Here is a 21,969-nt window from a genome sequence, read left to right as displayed (position 1 = left end):
CGTATTAGTATGGTGTTCCTAATAATTCTTTAGGTGAGTGTATATTACATTCTATAGAAAGAGTAAGGCTAAACACTTGGTGATGTCATGCAACATTTATGCCCATAACAGGACCATTGTGAGAAATATTAGAATAGTAAATAACTAGGGAGGGAATACAGCTTGCAACACCTTTCTTCCAAAGGATAAACGGTCATTGGAACCCAAATCTAACCAATGGAGCCCGCAAAAGGTATTGGGGGAGCTCCATGAAACCTTATTTCCCCTATTCCTGCCCCCAAACTGAACAAAAAGACGAGAAGTCTTTCTCCACTAACTAGTCACCTCCAAGTTTCTAGAAAGACATCTTAACGTCAAGACGGCGCAGTTTTGTTTCTCTGTCATTTTTGGGATGCTAGCATAGTGAAGGTAAGACAATCTCATGAGAAAGATGAAAAAGGGAGACTTGCACTTTAAACATATTGGATCTGAGGTTCTTATTCAAACCCACCTGAAGGAAACTAAGATCTTGGAGACATAGGTGGGGAACTAAGAGTCGATGGAAACTTCAGAAAAACTTCTGAAAAATTAAGGAAAGCCATCCAGATAGATCGTAGAGGTAACCATCTTCCTGCTGGATAAAAGGGTAGAAATCACTTGAACCAACAAACCCCTTTCTCTCAATATCCTCCTCTTAAGTACCAGGCAGCTAGGTTAAAGGTTCTATAACTCAGGTGATAAAGGGGCCCTGAAACAGAAGATCCGTCCTCGTGGGAAGGATCCATGGGTCTGACAGGAACATCATCCATAGCCAGGTGAACCAGGCTTTTCTTGGCCAGAAGGGGGCAATCAGTATGACCTTTACCTGTTCTTGTCTCATCTTCCGCAAAACTCTGGGAAGAAGGCTCAAATGAGGAAAGTCATATAGCAGGTGGTCTGGCCAGGGTAGAGAAAAATCATATATCCCTGTTGGGTGTTCCTTCAGATTTAGAGAGAAAAAAAACAAAAAACTCTGGCGTTTACTGTTTTGCCTTGTTGCAAAGAGGTCCATGGTTGGATGACTCCACTGCTGAACTATCTGTGGAAAAACTTCCTGATTTAGATACCACTCCCTGTGGTTTAAAGAGTTTCAGCTAAGAAAATCTGCCATCTTGTTTTCTTAACCCTTGTGCATTGCATTGATAGATACTGTAGCATTGCCTGACATAACCTTTACATTTTTCCTGTTACCTTGGACAGGAATCCCTTCAGTGCAAACAAAACTACTCATAATTATCTTACATTCTGAGAATCCTGCCTTTCTGATGGGCGCCACCTTACTTGGAGAACGCCCCACTGACAGTGAGCCCCACACCCCACCAGGCTAGCATCTGTGGTGATCACCACCTGATCTTGTATCATCCAAGGTAACCCCTGAGATAGATTTGTTGGTTGTAACCACCAGTTTAAGTATTCTATTAACTGCAAATTTAGGTGGAAAGGGGAACCTAGAGAATAGGACTAACTGTCTAGAGTGAGTCGACTCTAGAGTGAACCCCAGGAAGACACATTTCCGAGACGGGACTAGGCAGATTTCTCCCTGTTTATTTGCCAACCTAGTTACATTAACACACTCATTATCTGCAAGGTGGGATGGTAGAAGGTCAGATTATTTTGCCACAACCAGAAAATCATCCAAGTAAAGGATTATTAAGACATCCTTCTCCCTTATATGAGCTATCACCTCTGCCATAAATTTTGTGAAGAGTCTAGGGGCTTGAGAGACTCCGAATGGTAGGGCTTGATATTGCAGGTGGAGCATTTCCTTTTCCACGAGCACTGCCACTTTTAGATATTTCTAAGAGTCCAGATGGATCGGAAAATTATAATATGCATCCTGTCTATTGTAGCCTTCACACATTCCTTGAAGAGGTGTTTTATCGCCGACGGGATGGATTCCATTCTGAATTTTTTGTAAACTAAGCACTGTAAACTTTTGAGACAAGGAAAAGGAAGGAATACAAATCAATTTCCCACTCTGGGCCTGGGACCTGAACCAGAATTTTCTTTTCTATAAAGAAAAAATTTATTTCCTTAACGCTGATTTTAAATTTGAATTTAAATCTGTGACTTTGAATCTTTCTGGCAGCAAACTCTAGATGAAAACCTCTTGTAATCCCGTTTATCCAAGGACTTGCACAAATTTTCTCCCAAGCCTGGGTAAAAAGAGAGTGTCGTCCTTCTACCGGAAACCTGGCATCATTGCTAACTTTAGCCTTGGATTCATATTGTGAATTAAAAAGGAAATCATTGGTCTCTTTGTTTCTAATTTCCCTCCAGTTACTCTCCTTCTTAAAGCCTTTGTTGAAATCTGTTCTGTTTTTACAAAAAAAAAAAATTGTGTCTTAGGTAGTTTAGAGACCCGGAAACCCTTCTTACTGCTTTTTCTAAAATGTCTTCTAAAACGGAACAAAAAGAAAAAACGGAAAAAAAAAACTCCCTGACAGGGGATAGAATAAAGCTTATTCTTAGACCCTGTGTCAGCTGAACACCCCTTTAGTCATAAGGTTCTCCTAGTGCCTTACAACCTGGAATTAGGATGGGTTGTTTGAGGATTTGCATCATTTAATTTACAGATCATGCCCACAACTTTGAATATGTTTTTTTTTTTATATTGTGAAGCAAACAACAAATAGGACAAAATAACTGAAAAAGTCAATGTGCATAACTATTCACCCCCCTAAAGGCAATACTTTGTAGAGCCACCTTTTGCGGCAATCAGAGCTCCAAGTCGCTTTGGATAAGTCTCTTTGAGCTTGCCACATCTTACCACTGGGATTTTTGCCCATTCCTCCTTGCAAAACTGCTCCAGCTCCTTCAAGTTGGATGGTTTGCGCTTGTGAACAGCGATCTTTAAGTCTGACCACAGATTTTCTATTGGATTGAGATCTGGGCTTTGACTAGGCCATTCCAACACATTTAAATGTTTTACCTTAAACCACTCAAGTGTTGCTTTAGCAGTGTGTTTGGGGTCATTCTCCTGCTGGAATGTGAACCTCCGTCCTAGCCTCAAATCACGCACAGAGTGGTACAGGTTTTGCTGAAGAATATCCCTGTATTTAGCACCATCCAGCTTTCCCTCAACTCTGACCAGTTTCCCAGTCCCGGCTGCTGAAAAACATCGCCAAAGCATGATGCTGCCACCACCATGTTTCACTGTGGGGATGGTGTTCTTTGGGTGATGTGATGTGTTGGGTTTGCGCCAGACATAGCGTTTTCTTTGATGGCCGAAAAGTTCTATTTTAGTCTCATCAGACTAGAGCACCTTCCTCCATACATTTTGGGAGTCTCCCACATGCCTTTTCACAAACACACAACATGCCTTTTTGTTTTTAGCTGAAAGTAATGGCTTTCTTCTGGCCACTCTGCCATAAAGCCCAACTCTATGGAGCGTACAGCTTATTGTCGTCCTATGTACAGATACCCCAGTCTCTGCTGTGGAACTCTGAAGCTCCTCCAGGGTTACCTTAGGTCTCTGGGCTGCCTCTCGAATTAATGCCCTCCTTGCCCGATCCGTGAGTTTTGGTGGATGGGCGGCTGTCTATTGGCAGGTTTGCTGTTGTGCCATGTTCTTTCCATTTGGTTATGATAGACTTGATGGTGCTCCTGGGGATCATCAAAGATCTGGATATTTTTTTATAACCTAACCCGACTTGTACTCAACAACATTGTCCCTTACTTGTTTGGAGAGTTTCTTGGTCTTCATGGCAGTGTTTGGTTAGTGATGCCTCTTGCTTAGGTGTTGCAGCCTCTAGGGCCTTTCAAAAAAGGTGTGTATATGTAATGACAGATCATGTGACACTTAGATTGCACACAGGTGACATCATTTCACTAATTATGTGACTTCTGAAGGTAATTGGTTGCACCAAAGCTTTTTATGGGCTTCCTTACAAAGGAGGTGAATACATACACACATGCCAATTTTCTGTTTTCTATTTCTAAACAATAGTTTTATTTATATATGTTTCTCATTTCACGTCATCAACTTAGACTATTGTGTTCTGAGCCATCACATAAAATTCAGATTAACAAAACATTGAACTTAAGGCTGTAAAAAAAGCCAAGTGGGGTGAATACTTTTGCAAGGCACTGTACATCATATGCCGATGCATCTGATATAAAGTTGACCACTTTAAAAATGGTAGGGAAAACTGACAATTGATCCCTTAAAGTTTCATTCTGGATATGGGCTTTCAATTGCTGTAGCCATAGTTTCAAGAACCTAGCAGTGTATGTAGTGGTTATATTAGGTTTGAAGGCTTGACTAGAGGCTTCCCATACTTTTTATTTTATAAACTTCAACCCTATGATCGATAGGGTCTTTCAAAGCACCCAGGTCTTGAAAGGTTAAGGCTGACTTTTTTAAAATTTTAGTGACTTGTGCATCCACTTTAGGTGCTCTATCCCAGCATGCAGGCTCACTCTCAAAGGAATATTTGCGTTTAACATTTCTTGGGACAAAAAAACTTTGTTTCCCCCCCCCCATTATTTCTGTATCAAATGCTTAATATTTTCATAAAAGGGGAAAATTCAGGATTTTTTATGACCAACCTCCCCAAACATTATATTCTGTTTGAATTTCTGCTCCCTGGTCTCATCAGCTTCACTGTAGCCCTTATGGCTTTAAGGAGGGAATCTGTATCCTCTGGGGAAAATAATGCTCTACCCGCAGAATCTTCATCAGAGGATGAACTGGAATCATTCAGGATTTCTCCTTGTTCTTCCCTATCTGAGGACTCAGTGTCAGAACAAATATTAGGAGGGCCAACCTGCCGGATAAGGTAGAAGGGAGGCTTTTCTTAAAGGCTCTCAGAGTCAGAAACCTCCGACTTAACAATGTCCTTAATGCTGTGCAGAAGTGACGAACATTCCTCGTCAACTACTTTATTAACACAATGCTGACATAAAATATTAGGTCAGGATGGGGAGAGCTTCTTCTTACAAACTCCACATTTCCTTCTTTTAGACTTAGCAGTAGCCTTTCTTTGAAATTCCTTGGTATTCTATCACATAAATAAGGTACATCAGAGACCCTAAGGGAACACACAAAATGGGGTATGAACCCCTTTACCCCTTCCAGGGACTACCGGTCTGCTGTCACGGCCCTCTGGAAAAAAAGCATGCTGAATGCTCTCCTATTCCATACTGCCAGACAGGGAGAGAGAGAGGCTTCCACAGAATAAAGCAGTCTGACTGGGCGCCTTCCATGCAGCGCACTGTTCAAAAACTGCTGGTTTTAACACAAGCGGCCAACATCCGGAAGACACGCTCCCCACAAAATTTCCACTGAGCATCTCAAGCACATCCAAATGCATTCCAAATACCGGAAGTCATGACGGCCACGTCACTTCTGGTATGCGTGCCTCTTGTCCGCATTCAGGAGAAGAAGTCCGGTCTCCTCTCTAAGAAAAAATAACCGGGCGATGCAAAAAAATGGCCCTGTTGCTCCTCAACACTGCATAGAGGATCTGGCGTGCCTGAACAAACTCCAAGTTCCCAAGGGCCTACCGTGAACGCCAGCTCGACAGAAGTCAGGATCAGGGAAAGAGAACCCCACTCTTCACAGGCGGCTCCTAGAAGAGTCTTACGCCGCCCCAGGTAACCTCACAGAACCAACATAATTAAGGCCCAGCAGCCTGAAGGCAGTTCTTCAGAACGATGCCTGTCAGGAACTGATGTTACAGGGGAGTTCTTCCTCTTAAAGCTCTCCACAGAAGTTCCTGTTTCCTGTCCTGTATAGGAAGTGGACTATCCAGGGTGCGGTCATGGGCATAAATGAAAATATATGTATCAGAAAAATCCCAAACAAATAAATAAACCAATGCTCAAAGGGGTTTTCCAACATTTTTTTAACTGATGAACTATCCTCTGTATAGGTATTAGTATCTGATTGGTGGGGTCAGACACCCAAGACCTCGCCGATCATCTGTCCGAGAAGGCAAAAGTGCCTGTACCAGAGCCGTACCCTTCTTGCAGCTTTGCCTTGGCCATGTGACTTTACCTTCATCAGTCACATGGGCTAGGTGCAGCTCAGCTCCACTGAAGTTAATGAAGTTGAGCTGCAACATCAACCACAGCTGCTGTACAAAGTACGGCACTGCTTGGTGAGCAGATAGAAAGCTGAAGCACTACTGTGGGTGCCTTTGCCTTCTCAAACAGCTGATCAACGAGCGTCCTGGGTTTCAGACCCCACTGATCAGATACTGATGACCTATGCAGACAATAGGTCATTAGTTAAAAAATCTAGGGAAAAAACCCTTTTATGCATTGGTTTATTTATTTAAATGTTATCATTGATTATAATAAATTTACTTTATAACTTTTTGTCCAATAAAGCTGTATTTTAGACATTAATTTGGTCATGGCGTGCACCTTTCTGTGGCATGCATCCTTTTTTGAATTGTAGGAGCAAGACGTTGAGTGCAGTGGGCACCTGTACACAGTTGGAAGGACAGCAGCGGCGAGGAGAGTATAAGCTAGTTTATTTTTATTTTTTTAACCATCTGATGGCCATCCCAAAGTTTTTTTGCACTGGAATACCATTTGTGTTTCTGTTTTTCTGCAGAAATTGGTAATAAAAATTTAGCAGCTTCTATTTACACATTTTGCATCTTTTTGAATGTCAAAATGAAAGTAGCAAATGAAAAGCAAGAAATAATAATTAAAAAAAACACACACCAGAAGCTGGTGTATGGCGGTGTACTTCTAAGTAGAGTCTTGTTATATTCTGCATGTGGAAGACACATAAATCAATGCCAAAAAGGTGCAGACTTGTGATAATTGTGGTTGTAACCCAAGGTATACTGACCTAATTGAAGAAGGCAAAGTAATGATGCTGCTAGGCATAGAGGAAGCACAATTCAACATCAATATGCACAGTATCAATCATTCTAGTGAAAGATACCTCTAATACATTAAATGAACAAAAAGGATGTTGCAAATAAAGTGAAGGCAAATAAAGTGGTAATTTTGAAGAACACAGGAGGATACATTACAAAATGTAATTCTGATTTTTTTTGTATTCTTTTTGCATTGTGCTGTAGTTATATGGTATATATTTGGCTTCCCCACTCACCTGTGTACATTGTTTTGGCCTGAGGGTACAACCCCTAGGTTGGCAGCTGCCAAAAACTTCTGTACCACCCCCTGTGGTGTACTGTTGTGTGGAGATACAGTTATAGTCGCTGAGCTTTCATTCATACCTGTTAGCTTTGCTGCGGAATTACAACAAAAAAGGCATGTTACTGAGAGAAAAGTTTTATAAAGTTCAGAATTGTAATTTCTGCAAATTTACTCTACACCCTGCACAACTACCATATCCATAAAGGGGCAGCATTTTTATATGGAAGAACAGCAATTTCTCATCATACAGAAGAGACTCCGCACAGTATTAAGTTACAATAATCTCATGCAGAAAAGATACATGTTCTCAGTGGTACTGAATATTAGTTTTACTAAATTAGATCAGTCAAAAAAATATTCTGTTGAAACCATTTAAAATTGCTGTTACGTACTTGTTACAGCGCCCCCAGCTGTTCACTTCATTTCTCTTGGAATGTCCATTAATGTGTCCATTGATGGTGAGAAGTAGCTGCTTCTAGTTCATTCTCATTGACTGGCCATCACAACTGCATGAATCACTTTGCCATCCATATACAAGAGGAACTGGGTGGTAGGACTGACTTCTAGAGCATGTATGACCACTGGCACCGGACACAGTAGGTGGACATTCTGAGAAAATGAACAACACCTGGGGGCACCATAATAAGTATGCTACAACATTACTGAGACAGGAGCATCCTCTAAGTTTTCGCAAATCAAAATGTATGTTTTATGTGACCTAATTTAATATTTAATTGAGAAACAAACCATTTAAAGGAATATTCACACATGCTAGTTTTGTGGCTTTATTGACATTTTGGCTATATTTGATATAACCACAGCAACAAACACCAAAATGACTGCATAAGTGAAAACGGCTAAATGAAAAAAAGAAAAATATTAGGGTGTCTATACAGGATTCGATGATGTGCTTGATTAGAATTGTCTTATCACGTGAAGACTTGCAGGCTAGTGTCTCAAATCTCCAGGAGAGTGAAAACTGTCAACTTTAAGATCAAACTGAGGTGCATAAATGCAATTACTTTATTTTAGTAGTGTGATGATTGTGTTTATGATTGTCACTTCATCGCGATATCCATTAATGTAAAGATGTGTCATAAGCATTTGTCACAATTTGGAGCTATACTGGTGTTTAGAAAAGGCCCGATTAATTGGAAAAGAAAATGCTCCACAACACAATGGAAACTATAACAAATCAAGTACATGTCATTGAGAAGCCTAAAGAAGAACAGATTATTTGGAAGAAACACAATTTATAGACCTGCAGAAAACTGACTCATCGTAATTTCAGGGATGAAATGTACTAGTTAGTACAAGTGTTGGGAATGTTGTAAGCGACTCTGAAAATTCGAATATAAGTAATAAACACATACTGCAAAATACACAGTAAACAGCACTTTCCATCACCATCAATCCATTTATAGCGCACAGAAGCAGTTAAAATGTTAAAATATAATATAACAACCTATAGAATTTACTACTGTAAGAAACCCCAAACTGAAACATTTTTATTTTCTGCATAAAAAGTTAGGTGTTCCATTAAAACATATACAAAAACATAAAAAGCTGTTAGCATCCTAAATAAATGTGTAAATAAAAACAGTTGACGTGAAAGCTGCGACTACATACAGAAAACATATCAATACGAAGGTTTTATACACAAATAGACACATATATATATATATATATATATATTAGTATATAATTTTATCATCAGATCCCAGCACTCCTGACGATCAGTTGTTTGAAGAGCAGTCTGTGCTTGTATGAGTGCTATATCCTCTTCAAGATTACACTGTGCGTTGTCTGAGAAATCTTAATGACGCAGTGTAATTACAAGTACTTGTTTCATTTAAATGAATGGAACAAGCACTTGTAATTACACTGTGACTTACAAGACGATGCGCAGTGTAATCTTGAAGAGGAAGTAGCACTTGTACTTGCGCCGCCTCCTCTTGAAATAGCTGATCACCGGGGATGCTGGAGTCTGAGCCCCACTGATCAGATATTGATGACCTATCATAAGCATTGGTCATCACTATTACTGGCTGCACAACCCCTTTAATGAGGAGCCACACTGCAGCACTCCATAGCATATCTTGATGCCACCACACAGAGTTTGTGAATACAGAATTGTGTGCATGGACCCAAAGAAAATAATATTGAATATATAGTTGAAATCCCCCTGCAGTTGGCCGTTATGTTTTTTCATTTTATAAATTTTATTGGACCAGTATCTTCCTCCAATAGAAAAAATTATTCCACTAGGATTTTAAGAATTTACAAAGGAGTGTAAAAACTGTTCATATGGCTGTGTAATGACAGCAGGGTTATTGTGGGTTGTAGGCTTTCAGGAGAGGTGGGTTGTTTTTTCCCCACAATGCCTTTGAAAATTTCGATGGTGGGAAGAGTCTGATGTGTTGGGGTATTAAGAAACAAACAGAGATTACATGTGGGGATGTATAGAGAAATTAGGTCAAAGATGTAAGGAGGGGACAGGTTGTGGAAGGCCCTGTATGTTCATATTTTGAACTGAATTCACTGGGTAATGGAGTGGCAGAGGAGAAATAAGGGGAGAAGTGGATAAACTAGGCAGCAGAGTTGAGGATAGATTGGAGGGGTGCAAGAGTGTTTGATGAGAGGCCACAGAGAGGCATGTTGCAGTAGTCTATGCAGGACATTGTCAAGTTTCAAGTATAGGTATGGTAAATTGGGCACTATGGGCAACTTATTCGCATATATTGGACAATAGGTCAAGGCTTTTTGCATGTATTCAGTCATTTACAATCTGTTATGATATATATTGTATAGAGGACATCATGTTCTAGGTTGCAGTGCACTGGTGACACAAACTATTTATATATTATGTATATACACACACACACACACACACACAAGCAGAGACCTTGTAGCACTCAGTGGGTATTTTACTGGAGTAAGGTTCCCACCCCTTCACATCAATAGGTACAAAAAACTCCAGTTAGACAGTATTGGATGCAACTTGTTTATTTTGTTCAATATGGATTGCCGCAGCAATCCATATTGAACAAAATAAACAAGTTGCATCCAATACTGTCTAACTGGAGTCTTTGTACACATATATATATATATATATACTTATAGGTATTGGTACAGGGAGGAGGTTATCAGTGACTGTCAGCTATCTCTAAAGCTGTTACACCAGCAGATAATCGTGTAGATCATAATTTGCCTGTGTAATACTGCCGCCGATCACCCAGTGAACTAGAAAATACTCATTCATCGGCCAATTGCATTATTTAAGCAGGCTTAAAAATCATTGTTTGCCAGCGGTCTGTAAGAACCATTTCCCGAACTCGGGTTCAGTTCCAAGGTGCCACTTGAAACCGAACCAGAGTTCGGGAAATGTTTTTTTACAGTACAAATTAATTTATAAAGTTATTGCGCAAAGTCTTGTGCGAATTCGCAAAGCAATAACTTTGGCTCATCTGAGCAAATACATTCTAATACTGTACGGAGCTCCTGCTTCGCACAGTATCAGAACAAAGTTTTATGCGAATCGACTTTGGAGGTTTCATCTGAAGTCGATTCGCTCATCCCTACCAACAATCATCAGTGATAACCCCTCTTTCCTGTACCAATAGCTGTTCACAGGAGGTGGACAAAGCAAAGATATAAATGTTTAAATTACAGGTTTTGCTGAATCTCCCCCCCCCCAAAAAAAATAAAAATAAATTATATATATATATATATATACACACACACACAGTACAGACCAAAAGTTTGGACACACCTTCTCATTCAAAGAGTTTTCTTTATTTTCATGACTATGAAGGCATCAAAACTATGAATTAACACATGTGGAATTATATACATAACAAACAAGTGTGAAGCAACTGAAAATATGTCATATTCTAGGTTCTTCAAAGTAGCCACCTTTTGCTTTGATAACTGCTTTGCACACTCTTGGCATTCTCTTGATGAGCTTCAAGAGGTAGTCCCCTGAACAGTCTTGAAGGAGTTCCCAGAGATGCTTAGCACTTGTTGGCCCTTTTGCCTTCACTCTGCGGTCCAGCTCACCCCAAACCATCTCGATTGGGTTCAGGTCCGGTGACTGTAGAGGCCAGGTCATCTGGCGCAGCATCCCATCACTCTCCTTCATGGTCAAATAGCCCTTACTTTCAAAGTTTTCCCAATTTTTCGGCTGACTGACTGACCTTCATTTCTTAAAGTAATGATGGCCACTCGTTTTTCTTTACTTAGCTGCTTTTTTCTTGCCATAATACAAATTCTAACAGTCTATTCAGTAGGACTATCAGCTGTGTATCCACCTGACTTCTCCTCAACGCAACTGATGGTCCCAACCCCATTTATAAGGCAAGAAATCACACTTATTAAACCTGACAGGGCACACCTGTGAAGTGAAAAACATTTCAGGGGACTACCTCTTGAAGCTCATCAAGAGAATGCCAAGAGTGTGCAAAGCAGTAATCAAAGCAAAAGGTGGCTACTTTGAAGAACCTAGAATATGACATATCAGTTGTTTCACACTTGTTCGTTATGTATATAATTCCACATGTGTTAATTAATAGTTTTGATGCCTTCAGTTGTTTCACACTTGTTCGTTATGTATATAATTCCACATGTGTTAATTAATAGTTTTGATGCCTTCAGTGTGAATCTACAATTTTCATAGTGAAAATAAAGAAAACTCTTTGAATGAGAAGGGGTGTCCAAACTTTTGGTCTGTACTATATATATATATATATATATATATATATACATCTCTATATATCTCAATCTGCTCAGCTCCTCCTGCTCTATAACATGCTGCTTTTAGATTACAATACATCATGTGGTGACAGGTCCTCTTTAAGTCTCTGTAGGTTACCCTATTCGCAATGCATCGAAGGAAGAATACCTCCTTAAAAGGTCACGCCCACCAACAGCAGCAGCCACTTTTACCTGGTTTAGCTGCCACATTATTTTTATTGTTCCAGCCCTCCCGACCCAGCAATTGGTGCTATTATGTTATTACTATGCTACTGAGAACCAGAGCTCAGACACTGTCCATGCTGATTGAACTGACTGATGACACTGGGAATAGTAAGGAATAGGGGGAAAAAAAATAAAAATGAAAAAAACAGCACGAGAAGCTGCAGTGACCATTTCAGCCATGTAAGGTGTCTGCCGTTCTTAGAGACCATGACAGGTTATCTTTAATACACTGTACATTTTTTCTCAAGGACTCCCTTTTTTTCTCCTCAAGTACAGTAATTTAGTAATAATAATTATGTGCATTTGTAGAGTCAGCTGCTCATCCATACTGAGACTACTTGTATCTTGTTCTCCTCTCCCACAGTTTCCATGATTTGCTACAATATTAGGATGGTTAGTATCATCACCAATTAACTAGTAACTTATAAACTATTGACTTAAAGGCTATGTAAACCTTTAGGGGCAATTTTTTTTATTATTGCATTGTACTCATTCGGAGCTAAAAATTCTTTTTTAAATTGGTCTTTATTAAAAATATGGAGTCCTTTTTTCTGTACAGAGCTGAAAAGCTCTAGTAGCACCCTTTGAATTTTCTGTCTTTTTCATCAGACCAGGAGCAGATGGACTCCTTATCTCTGCTCTCTGACATTATAAACACTTATTATAACACAGTTATCTTACTGATAAGAATGTGGCTTAAATAAGTGTTTATGACCTCTTAGTATTTTAGAGATGAGGTTTATTAGATGACAGCACAAAGTGAAAGTACCAGTCACACAGCCAGAAAAACAGTTAACCCTTTGTGAGAGAACAGCTCAATATTTTAATAAAACTTTTAGCCAAAAATGAGTAACATGCGATCATTAAAAGAATATTGCCTCCAAAGGTGTACATAGCCTTTAAGAACTAAAGCCACATAGAAGCTTCCGACTTTATTCACCAATATGTTCCATAAATATCTAGATTTTTTAATTATTATAAAATCTTCGGTAATAATAATTTCTGGTCATTTCTAACAGGTTAACGTTAACAGGGAAAGCAAAAACAGAACCCAACCATCATGGTGGTTGTGGAAATGATTACAAGATGACTGCAAATCAAGAAAACATTTAGGAAATTTGAAATTTTCACTTGTGTATCATATGTTGTAGCTCTAAAAGCAGCACAAAATAAAAGCTAATATGGTACATCCCCCCCCCTTTTTTTTTTTTTAAAGGAAAAAAAAAAACACCTTTAGAGCCTTCAAACACATTTCACCCAACAACTGCCTGAAAAAGACATTGAGGAAGATGTAGCGAGTGTATGGCCCCTAAAACGACAGAATATTACATTGTGTTTAGGGCTGTTTAACCACAATATTAAGACAGGAAGGACGGAGAAAGAAAACTCAGGCGGTATAGAGTTGCTTTTAAGCAGAGAGCACAGGGTGCCCTAACACTGCCGCCAGAAGTGTACACTCATTCAGGATTTAAACCTTCTCCATTAAGCTATATTGAAGAGCAAAAATCTCAGTCAGTAAATGAATGCAACTATGTTTATGTTAAAAGCCCGTTTCCCGCAGACGGTAATTAAAGGAAATTTGGTACAAAGCTAGGATTTTTTTTTTGTCAAGCGCCCGCAAATGGAAATATGGACAGCATTCATACAAGTGGATGCATCGTTTCATATTTAACCTTAACACTCCCGCCATTAATGCTTTGTCTAACTTCTTCTATTAAAGACAGGGTACTGCTCCATTGAAGTAAAATTAAACAAAAAGAAAAAAAAAAAAATCAACTATACCATGCTTTTCAGAAGAGACGATTCATTATTGCCAGCTAATGTATTGGCATAAAGAAAACTAACATCCTATCAGACAAGGCACACATTCAATCTGCCTGCCCAGCCCCCTCCCATTTTAACTCGTGCTGTTTTATTGTTATAGGCAATTTGTACCACTCAGCATGACAGTGTAAACTGAATTAAGATAAATTTACATGCAAAAGAACACTTAGGAGAGCAGCGTGGTAAGCAAATGTATTGTCTCGATTGCTGAGGTGGAAAAGAACCTGGGAAGAGGGGGGAATAAAGCCAGTTTAATTAAGGGGCATCAAATATGATTGCTTGAGGTAGTTAAGGGGCCAGAAAATAGTAAATGTCCGACTAGTTAAAGAATTTGCATCTTGCTTGCAAGGGATTTACAAGATAGATTCATAAATCTTAATAAGACAAAGTAAACACCTTACCACAAACTTTCATCTGATGTCTTTCCAAAAAGAACAGAACCGCTTACTACAAAAACTCTGCGTGTAAGAACTGGAGGCCAGACACGACATCGCTAGGGTAGGATGATAACACTGTGGCAGAACATGGACTCTTGGCAATCTTAGATTTTTATATTTTTTTATGAAAACATTATTACAAGACAGAAATATGTATGGTCCCTGGATAACTGCCCTTCCATACAACAATTTCCATCAGTGAAAAACAAAGGAAACAGTATGGATCCTTAGGCAAAAAGAAAGGGAACAATGCATAACGATATTTCGATTAGCATTGTACAGGAGTATCTCAGGACATGGATTGTGTGCACTTGAAGAAGCAAATATACGTTGAGGAAGAGCAGCCAGTAAGTCATCGAAGGACTCCATCTTTTTGGCTTAAATTTAACCTACACAGTGAGTTTTCTTTTTTTTTTTTTTTCCAATAACTACCAAATGAATAATATGAATGAGGAGAGGGGCACTGTTGTTTTTAGGTCCTGCCGTAATTTAAGAAAATCAAAACATAAAAAATTATATTGAACCTCCTGGCAAACGGTCTTGTGAAAAAATAGCAATAACACAATACCAATAACTTGAGTGGAAGTTCTGGTTTTAACCAATAAACTCCAAATTCAAATAAATGATAATTTTACGGGCGGTGGGTGTGTAACCATTGCACCAACCAACTGTTGCAATAGCTATTTCCGTCGGCCCCATAGAAATGAATGGTAGCGGAGGCCGTGCAAACGCTGTGCTCTCCCATTCACTTGTATTGGTAGAGCGTTTGGCGGTGTCCGGACCCTGGTATACCCGGGGTCCTCCAACCACCACTCTCTCCCAACTCCATTCTCGACGTAGGTGCTATCAGACAATGGTGCTATCAGACAATGGGGGCATATCCTAGCAATATGCCCCCATTGTTTGTGATGGGAATACCCCTTTAGGTTTATTATACAGACAAATTCTGACTAAAATGTGTAATATGCAACGTGACCTCTGAGAACCTGACAATTATATATGATATTTACTTTGTCCAAAGTTTTTCCCATTCTCTCATAAAAAAAACTCCAGTAAGAAGCGAGGAAAGTGAACTACTGTACATAGGCTCCCCTTAAAGAGGACCTTTCATCGGTCCAAACATTGTGAACTAAGTATCATGACATATACAGCAGCGCCCAGGGATCTCACTGCACTTACTATTATCCCTGGGCGCCGCTCCGTTCTCCCGTTATGTCCTCCGGTATGTTCGGGGATTTGGTTATAATAGGCAGAGACTTAGGGGACTTGGTTATAGTAGGCGGAGTCTGCTCTTGTTCTGCTGGGCGTCTCCTTTTCCTAGGCTGTAGCGCTGGCCAATCGCAGCGCAGAGCTCACAGCCTGGGAGGTTTTTTCTCCCAGGCTGTGAGCTCTGCGATGCGATTGGCCAGGGCTACAGCCTAGGAGAAGGAGACGCCCAGCAGAACAAGGGCAGACTTCTCCTACTATAACCAAGTCCCCGAACATACCGGAGGACATAACGGGAGAACGGAGCGGTGCCCAGGGATAATAGTAAGTGCAGTGAGATCCCTGGGCGCCGCTGTATATGTCATGATACTTAGTTCACAATGTTTGGACTGATGAAAGGTCCTCTTTAAGAGAAGCCGTGCATAGCTCAATAGCTTATAATTGGATTTCTTTTATTTAAGTTGTCATTTCAATTCCATGAAAGAACATGAATGGAAGAAAGATCTTTCTTTAAAAGAATGTTCCCAGAAAGTTCTTTCATTGATCGCCCGATTTTACTGAATATGTATGGCTAGTTTAAACAATTGTAACATTCAATGTGGACAAAAATGTTCATGGCTGTACTTTGCAGACAATTGTTTGTTAAGGTGCTGTTCAACCATCAGCCTACTTCTATTTAATGTGTATGGCCATCTTAAGACATAGGTAGTGGAAACAGTCCAAGAATGCATCACATTTATCAATGTGACTGATGCTGGATATTACATTTGGCACACCTTTAAACTGTCTAGGCTAACAGTATACTATCTATTAGTTGACTTTTCTGGCGCATTTTTTTAGCTCATGTTAAAGGGAATCTGTCACCATGATTCTGGACTACTATCTGCAGTAATAAATGAGTAGTACTGCGCATAATTCCAGATCACATCTTTATTTTCCTACTGCCCATGTTCCCTTATTGTCAGAATTAAAGGGGTTATCCAAGATTTAAAAAGACCTCACAGAGTGGCTGACCCTCGGTGAGTTTCATGCATACTGGTCCCCGCTGCTAGGTGTCAGCTGTTTTGCTTCCTGGCCGTCTCTTCAGTTCTGCGATGTTCTGTCACATGGTATCAACATCCGGTTGACAGGTGCCATGTGACCACTGCAGCCAGTGACTGGGTCACATGGCGCATGGATGACAGGTCACAACTGCGTCCAGTAATTAGTTGCAGCTGTCACGTGGCACAGATCAACACAATGTTGATGCCAGAGCATTGACAGCCAACCACCGTCTAAGTTTGCAGTGGTATCATGAACAAGAAACCTGTACTGCTATGGACTGGAACCACATAGCATTTAGTGACGAATCCAGGTTCTGTTTGGGATCTCATGAAGGTTAGGTTCGAGTATAAAGGCTTCATGGGGAGCGCTTCAAACAGGGGTGGACTAGCCATAGATCTACAGGGAAACTTCCCAGTGGCGATGTACAGGGTGCTGCCTGCCTTCTCAAACAGCTGATTGGTGGGTGTCCCGGGTGTCGGACCCCCACCGATCTGTATCAAAATCTCGGAAAACCTCTTTAAGTCATGATCACTTTTTTAGCAGGGTACATGTTCCTTGCCGAACAAACTGAATATTTTTTTTTTCGGAGCGAATTAAGACTAATTAATTTTTTTCAATTTTTTGGTGCGAATTAAGCCTGAATTCTGGCACATTTTAATTGGTAAATGTGCTCTAACCCAAGCACCACAGGGAAAAATCACCAGAGGTTATGACGGAAAAAAAGGGTACTTTTTTAATTTTGCGCACGTGCTAAAATAAAAAATTAAAATTAAAAATCCCCATCATTTTGCACTCAATTCTCCTTAATGAGAAAATCAAAAACAGAATGTTAAACATATTTACTAAATTTATGAACATGAAAAATGTAAACCTTGCATTGACATAAGTATTCAGATCCTTTACTAAGGACTTAATTGAAGCACCTCTGGCAGCTTACAGTCTCTAGTCTTCTTGGGTATGATGCCATAAGATTTGCACACCTTAATTTGTCAATGATCTGCCATTCAGATACCCTCAAGCTTGTGTTGGCTGTGTGCTTAGAGTCATTGTCTTGTTGGAAGTTGAACCTTCATCCCAGACTGAGGTCCAGTGCACTCTGGATCAGGTTTTCATTAAGAATATCTCTGTAGTTTGCGCCATATGGCTTTCCCTCAACCCTGACCAAGCTCCCTATCCAGGCTGCTGAAAATCATCCCCAATAGCATGATAGTGTCACCACCACTATGCTTCACTGTCAGGGGCGTAGCTAAAAGCTCATGGGCCCTGGTGCAAGAGTTCAGCTTGGGCCCAGATCCCTCAGTGCTTGTTGGCAAGGGGCAGTGGAGCACATAGCCTTCCTGCTGCCTGAGGCAAACATTGAAAGGGCACCCCCTCATGCCAAATTCTTAACCTAACCCCTTCACTCCAGCCAGAGGTGTAAATTGACCAGTATGCACTCTCTATAATGCCAGTGTCTTATGTAGCACAAGGGTCTTCGGGCCCCCTCAGGCTCCAGGGCCTGGTAGCGACTGCTAACTCTGCACCCCCTATAGCTACGCCCCTGTTCACTGTAGGGATGGTAGTGGGCAGTTGATAAGCAGTGTCTAGTTTCTCCAGATAAAAAGCTTAGAATTGAGACCAAAAAGTTCAATCTTGGTTTCATCAGACCAGAGAATCTTGTTTCTCACAGTCTTAGAGTCCTTTAGGTGCTCTTTTTTTACAAACTTCAGATGGGCTTTCATGTGGCTTGTTTTGAGGAGAGGCTTCTTTCTAGCCACTCTGCCATAAAGACCAGATTGTTTGAGTAGTGCAGTGTTGGTTGACCTTCTGGAGGTTTCTGCCATCTGCACACCCGATCTTTGAAGCTCAGCTACAGTAAACATTCGTTCTTTGTCATCTCTCTTAACAAAGCCCTTCTGCCCTGAATATTTTGTTTGGTGGGACTGACAGCTCTTGGAAGGGCTCTTGCTGTTTCAAACTTCTTCAATTTACGAATTATGGACACAACTGTGCTCTTGGAAACTTTCAGTGAAGGAGAATTATTTGTAGCCTTCTCCACACAATCCTGTCTCTAAGCTCTACAGGCCGTTATTTTCACCTCATGGCTTGATTTTTGCATTGTCAGCTGTGGGACCTTATATAGACAGGGGTGTGTCGAATCAACTGGATTTACCACAGGTGGACTCCAATCCAGGTGTAGAAACATCTCAAAGATTATCAAGAGAAATGTTATCTAAATTTAAAGTGTCACAGCAAAGGGTCTAAATACTTGCAAACGTTTCTAAAATTCTATTTTCACTTTCTCATTATGGGGTATTAGGTAGAGAATCATAGGAAAAAACTAGAAAAAAGTGAAAGGGTCTGAAGACTTTTCAAATGCATTTTAATATGATCAGTGCATCTCCAGCTGAAGTGAAGAGACCACTCTCCATGGCAGCATTCAGTCGCTACGGTATTCTCTCAGGAAATAGAAAAGGCATCACTCACCTTTCTTTGCAGAGCAGCAATTAACCAGCAATGAAGGCTTTAGCCAGCAGAAAGTAAAAAAAATACCAAGAGAGACGACAATGGACATCAGTAACACAAGACAACAGTTCTAACGTCCACATACAGAAAAATCCTAATCATATGTAATATTGCTCCAACAGCAAAGCATAGATGCTACTCAGACAACATTAAAGGGGTTGTGCAGTTGCTTAACACTGACCCGCGACCCCTTCAAACAGATGATGGGTGGGTGTGCTGGGAGTCTGCCCCCTGCCGATCTAATATTGATGACATATCCTGAGGATGGATCTCCATTATTAAGCTGCTTCACAAACCCTTTAACATTCATTGATCATGTCCACCAGACAAGAAATACCAAGTCATTGGGTCTCCTTCATGTAGTGTAGGATAAGAGGTAACAACACTCTCACAATAAACACATGACTGTTACCTCAGTATACCATCAATCACACATTAAGCACAATTTTTTTTTCTAATTTAAAATTTTGTTTAATTGGTACTGAAATTTGCCTTTATTCATCCATCCATCCTGACACAAGTGAAATATTTTCTCTGAAACCACCAACCTTGCAAGAAATGCCTGTTAGGCAAGTCTCAGGCTGTCTTTAATGACTAGAAACTCTTGATATACATACGGTAGTTACACAGTTGTTAAGGTTGGAAAAAGACAAAAGTCCATCAAGTCCAACCTGTAATCCTGCTATATTGATGGACGGAACAAATCCCTGGATGAATGTCCATCTTCCTATATATGAGAAGACAGCTAATTATTAGTGTCTGCACCAGGCTCTAACATTAAGAGCGTAAAGTATAAAAGAGACAGCCAGTGCTGCTAAAAAGGGGGCACACAGTTATAGGGGTCCACCTTGGGTCCTCCCCATATGTGGGACAGATTTCATAAGGGATGTCCCTGTTCACAGACTCTACAATCTTTGCAGACAAGGGGGCTTCCACCAAGGATGAATGGCTTAGTGGATGAATTAGCACTGGGCATTTTTGACCCTAAATGGGGGCATGTAATGGAGTTACCATTTGGAATAGACATCACGATGGGCAACGTTTTATACAGAGCTATGTGTTCTCTACGCGAATCCTTGCTTAACATGACTGTCTAGGCTGAGGAAAATAGGGTCAGAGTTTTGTCCCCCCAGAAACAACATGTTTGTCCGTGGGGAATGCCTGTTATTACATCCTATCTTCATTCAAGTGAAAGGGAATGAACTGCAATGCCATTCACAGACTAAAAGACAGAGATTTTCTAATCCCTAAGAATCCCTTTAATATTCATACTTAATAGGGCTGGCCACTTTTTCGTTACTGTTCACCAGTGTGTTTGTAAGATGACTAATATGGTACTCACTAAAATAGCCTTTGTTGATATTCTGCACTATATTCTATATACAGTCAGGTCCATAAATATTGGGACATCAACACAATTCTAACATTTTTGGCTCTATACACCACCTCCATGGATTTAAAATGAAACAAACAAGATGTGCTTTAACTGCAGACTGTCAGCTTTAATTTGAGGGTATTTACATCCAATTCAGGTGAACGGTGTAGGAATTACAACAGTTTGCATATGTGCCTCCCACGTGTTAAGGGACCAAAAGTAATGGGACAGAATAATAATCATAAATCAAACTTTCACTTTTTAATACTTGGTTGCAAATCCTTTGCAGTCAATTACAACCTGAAGTCTGGAACACATAGACATCACCAGACGCTGGGTTTTATCCCTGGTGATGCTCTGCCAGGCGTCTACTGCAACTGTCTTCAGTTCCTGCTTGTTCTTGGGGCATTTTCCCTTCAGTTTTGTCTTCAGCAAGTGAAATGCATGCTCAATCGGATTCAGGTCCGGTGATTGACTTGGCCATTGCATAACATTCCACTTCTTTCCCTTAAAAAACTCTTTGATTGCTTTTGCAGTATGCTTTGGGTCATTGTCCATCTGCACTGTGAAGCGCCGTCCAATGAGTTCTGAAGCATTTGGCTGAATATAAGCAGATAATATTGCCCGAAACACTTCAGAATTCATCCTGCTGCTTTTGTCAGCAGTCACATCATCAATAAATACAAGAGAACCAGTTCCATTTGCAGCCATACATGCCCACGCCATGACACTGCCACCACCATGCTTTACTGATGAGGTGGTATGCTTATGATCATGAGCAGTTCTTTCCCATCACTCTGGTACAAGTTGATCTTGGTCTCATCTGTCCATAGGATGTTGTTGCAGAACTGTGAAGGCTTTTTTAGATGTCGTTTGGCAAACTCTAATCTGGCCTTCCTGTTTTTGAGGCTCACCAATGGTTTACATCTTGTGGTGAACCCTCTGTATTCACTCTGGTAAAGTCGTCTCTTGATTGTTGACTTTGACACACATACACCTACCTCCTGGAGAGTGTTCTTGATCTGGCCAACTGTTGTGAAGAAAATACTATATCAAAGTGTAAGAGGTACACGTCCCTAATTAACGAACAGAACAAATATTGTCTATCCAGATAGTACAACCTATTAATGTATTGGCAGGGATCCTCCCAACTCTGGTGTGTTGGAGGCCCACTGAGGTGTAACAAACAGATAGACGGACTAATATGTTAAAATGTGTATAGAACCACCGCACTAAGAATCAGATATGATACTCCGAGAAACAAAGTACTGCGGTGGTTCTATAAACATTAACATATTAGTCCGTCTATCTGTTTGTTACACCTCAGTGGGCCTCTAACACACCAGAGTTGGGAGGATCCCTGCCAATACATTAATAGGTTGTACCATCTGGATAGACGGTTTCTGATTCTATGTCCTATGATTATTGTAGGTTTTCACCCCTATCCCCATAAGCATTAAT

The 21,969-nt window shown here is 40.3% G+C and overlaps 1 protein-coding gene across 1 annotated transcript in view; it reads right to left on the bottom strand.

The window, feature by feature from the left end:
* Positions 1-21,969, bottom strand: part of AP3B1 (adaptor related protein complex 3 subunit beta 1) — a 287,452-nt gene that overhangs the window by 14,176 nt on the left and 251,307 nt on the right. The window contains 1 exon segment of the mRNA XM_040419630.1: positions 7,094-7,232. Within this exon segment, the coding sequence (XP_040275564.1) occupies positions 7,094-7,232 (139 nt within the window).

The sequence above is a fragment of the Bufo bufo genome, chromosome 2 (genome assembly GCF_905171765.1).
Source record: "Bufo bufo chromosome 2, aBufBuf1.1, whole genome shotgun sequence".
NCBI classification, from domain to species: domain Eukaryota; kingdom Metazoa; phylum Chordata; class Amphibia; order Anura; family Bufonidae; genus Bufo; species Bufo bufo.
Note: the sequence above shows the minus strand (reverse complement) of the source record. Positions and strands in the feature narration are given on the sequence as shown.